The following is a 9379-nucleotide window of genomic DNA, read 5'->3' on the forward strand; positions in this document are numbered from 1 at the left end:
TATGCCGCCCACGACGCGTGGTTGTCGGTGGCGTGCTGCGGGAGGGCGCGCTGCTCGTCTGTCAGCGACTCCCGCACGCGGTCGACCTCGACGGCGAAGAGGTCGGTGCGCGCGTCGACGTCGGGCACTGGGGGAATGGGGACTCCACCGGCGCTGAGCCTCCACCCCGTCGCCCCCGCGCGCATGTCCTGTGGCATCGAGATGTTCGCCTCGAAGAAGAGGTAGGCCTCCCACTCGTGGAGCGAGCAGCGGCCGAAGCCGTTGGCCGCCGCCCCATCGCCGGGGAACCGCTCGGCCATTGGATCAGATGGGGGAGAGAGTGGAGGGGAGGAAACGTCGGCGGCGGCTGGAGAGAGAGAGGCAGAGCTCGGCGGCGGCGATGGGCGGGTGTGGCCAGAGGCGAGGGGAGGCCTTGCTTTTATAGCCGCGCGCCGCGCCGTGTGTACACGTGGCGGGAGGGGAGGCGTCGTCGCGCCGCCCGTGAGGAATCAATGGCAAGGCTTACCGGCGGCAGCCTTGCCATTGATTCCCCACGTCAAGCCATGTTTTCGGACTCAGAACACGAACTCAATTTAACATAACAAAATAAAATCGTGTAAGTTGAAGAAATTGGGTCAAATATTTCCAGTCGCAAAATCGTGTAAGTTGCAAAGCTATAATAATACTATAATATAAATACGATTATATACAAGTAAAAATTCGAAACCATATCCCCGCAAAGAAAACAAAAAGTAAAATCAAAACCATATCCTAGTCCCGTGCGTGCCGGCGAAGGAAAGATCACGACTCACGCATGGGTGAGTGCACAGTGACGACGCTAACGCACCGCACCAACGGCGTCCAACTCAAACTGCCACCAACCAGCCAACCCCTCTCTCAACGGCAGCAAACGGCGTCACCTTTGGAATCTCCTCCCATATCCTGGCTTTTTTTTTGCGTGGTGGGGGACGGACTACGCGACCGCCTCTCCCCTTCCTATCCGCTCCGTGCCGTGTCTCTTCTTCCTTCCTCCTCCCCTCCCCTCCGAGCCTGCTATAAAATCCCCGCCCCCTCCCGTCTCTTCTCCACACATCCGATCCAAATCCAGCCCCCTCCGATCGAAGCGAAGTCAAGGCTCTTTCGTCCTCCTCCTCAAGGTATGCGTGCCTCAGGTTTCTTCCCCTTCTTGTCATGTGCGCGCGTGCCCTGGGATCGTTGATCTGTGGGTCTAGGCGTTGTTGCTGTTGATCGATTGCAGCTCGTTCTGTTAGCCAAGGCGGATTAGGCTCGGTTGTAGTTAAATTTCTCTTGATCATGCCATGATTTTCGAGTAGATCTGCCGATTCTGATGCGATTGCTGTTGGGTCGGTTCGTCTTATCTATATTTGTAGTTGCTTGGTTCTGATAAATCTTCTTATAGTATTATTGTGGATTTATCATCTTGTACCGCTCATGATACACCTATATGTCTGATCTGTCGAGGGGTACACCTTCGTGGTGTTATTGGGATGCAATTACTGTTGGTTCAGTTCATCTATCTAGTTATAGTTAGCTAGTTTCTGATTTTGTAGCCCTATGGTCTGAAGGGATGCACCTGTGATTTGCCAGATTAGCAGTTCGGCTTTGGACTTGCGGGTAGTATCCCTAGTTTGGCATCGATTCAACTCTTAGATTCATTTCGGTTTGCCACTGTTGGTTACTGGACTTAACCAGCTTGTTCAGCACAGCTAGATTACCTGTGATCCCAGCTGCAGCGCAATATTGCGCTGGTAGATATTCTAATATGTAGATCTGCAAAAATTTAGCACTGCATGGTCTAGGGGATTCTAAGTTGCAAATTCATCCGCCGCCATCTAGTTCATCTATTATTTGCAGATTTCCCTGTACCGTGCCTTGCTCTTGTTCTGTCTGATGCTATGTATGTACAGATGCAGATGTTTCATACAGACTAGCAATCTATTGTATCATCTTGCTTCATCTATTGCTTATACATCTGCTAATATATTGTTTGATGTATCAGCTAGGGTGTTCTTAGTTATAATTCCACCTCTGTAAATTTGGTTCATGCATTGTTTTGATGTACTGCATATTTCTCTGCACAGTGCCTTACTCTTGTTCTGGTATGTTTTGTATCTACAGATGCAGATCTTTGTGAAGACCCTCACCGGCAAGACCATCACCCTCGAGGTTGAGTCCTCGGACACCATCGACAACGTCAAGGCTAAGATCCAGGACAAGGAGGGCATCCCTCCGGATCAGCAGCGTCTCATCTTCGCTGGCAAGCAGCTCGAGGATGGCCGCACCCTGGCTGACTACAACATCCAGAAGGAATCCACACTCCACCTGGTGCTCAGACTCCGTGGTGGCATGCAGATCTTCGTCAAGACCCTGACCGGCAAGACCATCACCCTGGAGGTTGAGTCCTCGGACACCATCGACAACGTCAAGGCCAAGATCCAGGACAAGGAGGGCATTCCCCCGGACCAGCAGCGTCTCATTTTTGCTGGCAAGCAGCTCGAGGATGGCCGCACCCTTGCGGACTACAACATCCAGAAGGAGTCCACCCTCCACCTGGTGCTTAGGCTCCGTGGTGGTATGCAGATATTCGTCAAGACCCTCACCGGCAAGACCATCACCCTGGAGGTTGAGTCCTCAGACACCATTGACAATGTGAAGGCCAAGATCCAGGACAAGGAGGGCATTCCCCCGGACCAGCAGCGTCTCATCTTTGCCGGCAAGCAGCTTGAGGATGGCCGCACTTTGGCGGACTACAACATCCAGAAGGAGTCCACACTTCACTTGGTGCTCCGTCTGCGCGGTGGCCACTAAGCTCCTGGCCATGGATCTGCTTCTGTCTCTGGGTTCACAAGTCTCGTTGTCCTCGGTGTCCCCCAATGGAGTCTGGTCTGTGTCCGTTGATGCCTGAACTGTCTTTGTTTGTATACCATATACTGTGATGCAGTGTTATCGTTTGTATCTGCAAACTTCTGCTGGTGTGCGGAAGCTTTGATGAACTTAAGAATAAGTGAGCCCTGGATTCGGTCCATAATTCTGTTTGTCTTGCCAGTTGTGTTGTACTGTGGTTTCTTGCTATCTTTCTGATGCATTTGATGGTACATGTTTTCTGGTTGATGTAAAACTTGATTACCTCTGTGCTCAGTCCTTTACGTTTGAACTGATTTTGTATTTCTGTAATTTAAGTGCCAACTTTACTCCTCAAATGTTCTGAGAAATTGGCCCATTTTATAGAAAATGCGTGATTCATCCGGCTGATATTGCGCGTCCGGCAACCTCCCGCCAAAGACGTTGCAACTCGTGGCGTCCGGTGCCGTGAGGGTCGTTCCCCGTTGCGGGTCGCCGGTGTTGTGGAGAAGGACACGAGCACGAGTTGAAGTTGCAACAAAAGTTACAATTGCAAATTGAAACAGAGAATAGGATTGCAAGAATTCGTTGTAGTCCCAAGTTCCAATTATTGGTGTGTAGCATTTTGGACAATGTAATTTTTCACAAGTGCAAAACTTCCAAGTTACATCATATTTATGAAAAAAATCAGGGCCATGTATGTGTAAAGATCGCATTGCGCGACACATATGTCACTGTTAACTATGTATCAACATGATCTAAATCTGAATATGTCCTTGATTTACCACAAGCTGTTTTTGAGTTGCTACCTCTCTCTTTACATCATGGCTACCTCTCTGCTGATATCTTCCATTCGTATCCAGTGGGTTGACGAGATAGTGAGTGAAAAAGAGAAAAGGAAGATGAATTAATCAACCAACGCTTGTTAACATCTGAAAAAGATGTTGGGAACAATGTGAAGGTAAGGGAGGCTGTATAAATATGCTGTAGTTCAACTTCAAAAATACTCAATGAAAGTATAACATATTTGTGATAAAGGTGAGACATTTGATGGCATGGAGAATTTGAGACCATAGATCACGTGCAATGTTAGGTGCAAAGAGTTAATCCCGTTGAAGGTTAAAATTAATAAGAGTTAAAATTACACATGTGTATGTTGTAAGGAGATGAGCACCCAATATGATTTGAACATTGATTTTGTTTTGTGTAAGGAGACATTTTCGAGCACCTACAATGTTTGATCAAATTTGGAGTCACAAAATTTCAACTTTTTTGAATATATATTCCTTTTTTTAATTTACTATTCACGAGGGTATAGGGACACCCAGGAGTTACCACAACTTTCCTGAAATCTTTACCCATCAAAAAATGTTTACTAACACCTGAAAAAGCAAATAGTGTTATTCTTGCGAGGACTGCTCCTTCGTTTGTTTGCTGAAAGTTCAACATCAGAGGCCAATTCCTTGTGCAGCTACATGGCATCGATTTATCAGATTCAACAAAAGGAGGTTGACAAAATTTCACTTCATATACTGTATTATTATATGCACCCTCCTCGCCTGGTAACTGCACCTTCACCGGCAGAGCTACAACCCTGGCCACGCCCCCAGCTGACTGGGTTGCGTTGTCTTCAGATGAATCGTACGCGTCTGATCTAGGTGCGGCACATGTATGGTTCTTTGAAACTCTTTGGGAGAAGTTATCTTTGCCACTTGTTAACATCTACTTCCTCCGTTCCCAAATGTAAGTCTTTCTAGAGATTTCAACAGGTGACTACATACAGAGCAAAATTAATGAATCTACACACTAAAATATGTCTACATGCATCCGTATATTGTATTCCATTTGAAATGTCTACAAAGACTTATATTTAGGAACGGAGGGAGTATTTCACTGCAACGACGTGCTTGAGGCTGAGATAAGTGCTATACTAGAAGGTGTTGCATTGACATTACAGTGGTCTACTGAACCTGCGGTTATTCGGTCAGACTGTTCCAAGGCACCGGATGCCATTTCAAAATGGTTATCTTAATCGCTCGAGCTCTGGACATTTAATTATCAAGATTAGAAGAAGATTTATGGAAGATCTTGAGTTTATCCTCAGGAAGATTAGCCGTGATCACAACAGTGTTGTCGACTACTTAGCTTATGCTGTCATACCTAACATTCACCCTAGCTGGTTATGATATCCATCGGATTGTATCTCTAGACTCTTAGTAGCCGATTGTAACCCTATTATAAACATTAACTGTCATTGCACCAACCGCCGATGTGCAGCTGCGATGAAACCTTACAGATATGATTATAAAACATCCAACTACATAGCCATGAGTCATCTCCATGATGTACAATCATAATAGTGTGAACTATTCTATGGAGCCATCGGGCTGATTCAATTGCTCTTTTGCACCAATCTGTGTATGAATTAGTTGACGTCTCATTATAAATCACCTGCATTTGTAAACACCTTTCACCATCTATTAAATGTCACCATTGTATTGCCGGTGGCTTTTCCCACTAGGATTTTCTTCAGTTTTTCAACTACCAGTCTTTTATCTACCTGCACACTATGTTAGTCTTCTTGCCTTCTTTATTTATACAGGCTAATTCTATTTCCACACTAGAAGCACTATCTACTACTCCCTCCGTCCCATAATATAAGAGTGTTTTTTACACTACACTAGTATAAAAAACGCTCTTATATTATGGGACGGAGGGAGTACTATTGTGTTTTGAATTCAAATTTGGTGATGCGGTTTTAGGTGACACTATAGATCTGTTACAAAAATAGAGGTTTAAACACGAATGAGCATAGTATATGAATATTACGGTCAATTCACTGCCATGATGAGCAGATCAAGCTTAACACATTTTGAGAGCTCATGGCCTGGATCTCAACTCGGCATGGGAGGCATTGGAACAAGCAACGCTACGAGAATGGCGCCGGCCGGGAGAATCAAATAATATTCCGTTACTTGTCCTTACTCAATCAGTTTTTTAGCATTACATCTAATTACTTATGTATGGGTATATCATACAGTATTGCAATTATGCTCGGTTAGCCTCCAGTTCTAGAGGTATGTGTATATTTGGCATAAAAATATTGAAATTTGCTTGAATAGATCCATTTCAATTTATTGTATTGAAATTTACCTACCTAAATTTCGACCCGTCCCGCCTTTTTGGACCCAAAAGACCTAAGAATTCCTATCCTAGTCACAACATATCGTTTATTATGCTGAAATGCTATTTTTTTTTTACTGAAATGCTATTGAAGACTGATGTTGATTGCGTATATGGGTTTCTCGACGGGGATGGGGATGGGAAGCTTTTTATCCCGGTAGGCGGGTACGGGGATGGGGATGGGCATGGAAGGACTGTCGCGGGGACGGGGATGTGAGTCTAATAACCGCCTGGGTAATCCTCATTGCCAGCTTGAGTAGCACTAGACATTGGCGATATATTTTGTGCACTAGTAGATGATTTTTAGTGTTTTGAAGAGTAAACACAACAATGTGGTTTCTTTAAATCATTTTAATTAACTAAATTCACTTTAAAAAAATCATGGGTCCGAACAGCCTAGAACAATGTGAACTGTCGATTAGACGAAAGCTGAGTTTGACCGTGAACAACAACATACTAGGAAACATCCACTTGACTCCATTCCGAGCATTCAACCATTAGCAGCCAACTCACCGATCAATCTAGAACGACCGAACCGAACGGAACACTCTTCTGTGTTCCAGATCACCTGCCTGCCCTGCTAGTCATCTTAAGCCCATCAAGTTCATCTCACCTGCTCACCATACAATTACGATTAATCATAGCTGATACATGCCAGCAAGTCAAAGACGCACCGCAAAGCAAACTTCGGTTTGATGCCCTCATAATTAAATCATTTCGGTACAGTATAGATAGATTTGATAAACACTACAAGCTTTGCACAACGATTCCATATGCATGTACGTACCAAAACGAGTTCACGGGAAATGTCCCCAAAAGTCATGGCGATTCCTTTCTGTCCGCATGTCGCTAGTGTACACGGCGAGGACGCCAACAATGCCGAGCTCGGAAAGCGACGCCCCGTGAAATAGTGTTTGGTCGAATCTCCTTTTCTTATTTCCCGGAAAAAAAATTTATACTAAGAATTTAAAGGGAACCAAAGGATGATGAGAACGAAAGCAACATCCACGACGCGACGCGACGTGTGGGACGGGAAGTCAGGAGCGGAGGCGTTCTGCCGTTGCTCGCCGTCATATAACGTCGGCATATAACACACGGACGTAGCCACAGAAGCAATGGCGAGCAGGGTTTCACCGGGAGTTTGCGTGGATCGAACTCTTTTTGTGGATTGCATTCGAATTTCCGGCATTAACATCAGACAATGGGACTGACATTTTGTGCGTCTCCCGAAAAAAAAAAGTTTTAGTCCATCCCATTGTCGACGTCTTCCTTATGCTCTATCATCAACCCACTATGTTGCTGCCGGCCATCTCCAACTTGTGGATGGTGTCGTTGCCGCACCGCCCCACCTTAGTTGACTCGCACCCTCCGCTGCCAATTAGGTCATCCCTCTATAACTCTCTAAAGACCCCTTCTTCGGTGCCAGCAACCCCCCCACCCCCAACCCCGCCCCTCTTCCCTCGTCAGCACATGTCGATCCTCCGCCAACGCCACTGTCAGCCATGTCGCCCACTTCTCCAGCTTGGTGCGCGTCATCTCCACGAAAGTTAACCGATGGATACATCTCCAGACAACATACATTCAACAAGTGCCAAAAAAATTGTTTCTAAAAATATGTTATGCCATTAACCCATAATTTTCTCATCCATCACTCGTGCCTTGCTTCGTGCCCCCTTCGCCAGCGCCTTTCTTTTTTTATACTTTATTCTTCTCATCACTTTTTATCTTCAATGGCTTATCATTTTGTTGCATTTTATGCATCCTAATCTTGACTATCGATTGATCATCTTAGATTGACATTGTATATGGGCACGCATGCACATGGCTTTAGCACACCTTCTAGATGCCCCACTCCAACTGGCAATTCGAACAACATCCCTATTGTATTGCACCAACAGCTAAAAGGACATTCAATTTTTTTTTCACAAATGAGTCTAAAGTATCCTTACTAAAATATACGCGTGGCACCCTAGTATTATCCAGGACTGTCAAACCATGTTTTAGGACTCAGAACACAAACTAAATTCAAATATAACAAAATAAAGTCATGTAATTCAACAAACTGGGTCAAATGTTTTCAGCCGCAAAATATATTGTTGTAAAGTAGCACTCCCTCCGGCCCCAATTAGTTAACTTAGATTTAGTGTTAGATACATCCGTGTCTAGACAAATCAGAATCAACTAAGGCTGCATTCGGTTTGAAGGAATTGTGGAGGAAAAGTGCGGGAAGAAAAAACAGAGGAAAGTTTTATGTAAGTAGCGTTCGGTTCGCAGGAACGAACTGCTATATTTCCGGAGGAAAGTTTCTATAGCCTCTGATTTCACGGGAAAAAAACATCTGCCCAGAGCTCTTTTTGGGGCGGAGTCCCGAGGTGAGTCACGGAAAAGCTACTACTAGAGGCCCACAACATGGGGTGCTTCGGTCAGGTGCTGCGATTGGTGGGTCCCAAACTTTTGCATGTTCCATTTTCCCTTTCCTGTGAAGGAACGTCTTCATTTTCTACTTTCCTAGTTTGTCTATCCCATAGGGGCCTCCTTGATTCGCAGGATTATGAAAACGTAGGAATAGAAAAGGTAGAGTATTGAAGTGGCATGCCCACTTGAATCCTATAAGATTAGCAAGGAGTGTTTGATGTCACAGGAAAAACAAAGAAATTGTAAAAAGAGGTTGGAGTGGATGTTAGATTTCCTTTAAAATGTAGTACAAAAGATTTCATAGGAAAAATTCCTATGAAAACCAATCCTATGAATCAAAGGAACAACATAGGAAAAAATCATAAGGATTCCAATCCTCCAAAATTCCTATAGAATTCCTTTGAATCAAAGGAGCACCTCAATCTTATTCCTATACATGTTTTTGTTCCTTTGTTTTCTATACATCTGTTCCGAACGGGGCCTAATTTGGGATGGGAAACTGCGGGGGTGGGGTGATTCCTCCCCTGGCTAGCTAGGGTTTCTCGTGCCGCCGTCGTCGCCGCCATCTAAGAAATTTTGGTCCCCTCGCCTCCAGTTTCCATCTTGGCGCTGAGAGCTGGGGGACCTCGGATCTTCAAGATCTCTATGTTCTTCGTCAACGCTTAATGATCATCAAGTTTTGTAAGAATAAACTTCCTCTTATTCTTTTGGCAGTGCCATTAGGTTAGAGAGTTTTCCGTCCTCCCAGATTCAATTATTCGGATCTGATGAGTTTATGTTGTTGTGTCAAGCTCTTTTTTGGTGGTCTGATTCTTTATGGAGGTGAAATCTTTTATCGACACCATGATGAAGATATAGTGATTCGAGGGCCTGCACTTCTAGGGGATCATTCCTGGCCAAGTATGTTCATCGACCAAGGCTTCCCATCAGTTTAGATGGG

The 9379-nt window shown here is 45.0% G+C and overlaps 1 protein-coding gene across 1 annotated transcript; it reads left to right on the forward strand.

Annotated features, from left to right (window-relative positions):
* Window positions 1-941: 941 nt before the first annotated feature.
* LOC109747266 (polyubiquitin 11) lies at window positions 942-3028 on the forward strand. The gene is made up of 2 exons (XM_020306349.3): window positions 942-1136; window positions 2119-3028. Exon 2 carries the CDS (start codon window positions 2119-2121, stop codon window positions 2806-2808), a length of 690 nt encoding a protein of 229 aa, XP_020161938.1. The 5' UTR covers window positions 942-1136; the 3' UTR covers window positions 2809-3028.
* The last annotated feature ends 6351 nt before the right edge of the window (window positions 3029-9379 follow it).

Source organism: Aegilops tauschii, chromosome 7, assembly GCF_002575655.3.
Source record: "Aegilops tauschii subsp. strangulata cultivar AL8/78 chromosome 7, Aet v6.0, whole genome shotgun sequence".
NCBI lineage: Eukaryota > Viridiplantae > Streptophyta > Magnoliopsida > Poales > Poaceae > Aegilops > Aegilops tauschii.

Excerpts from the sequence above, each read along its gene's own strand:
- LOC109747266 (XM_020306349.3), top strand. The coding sequence starts at position 2,119 with ATGCAGATCTTTGTGAAGACCCTCACCGGCAAGACCATCACCCTCGAG.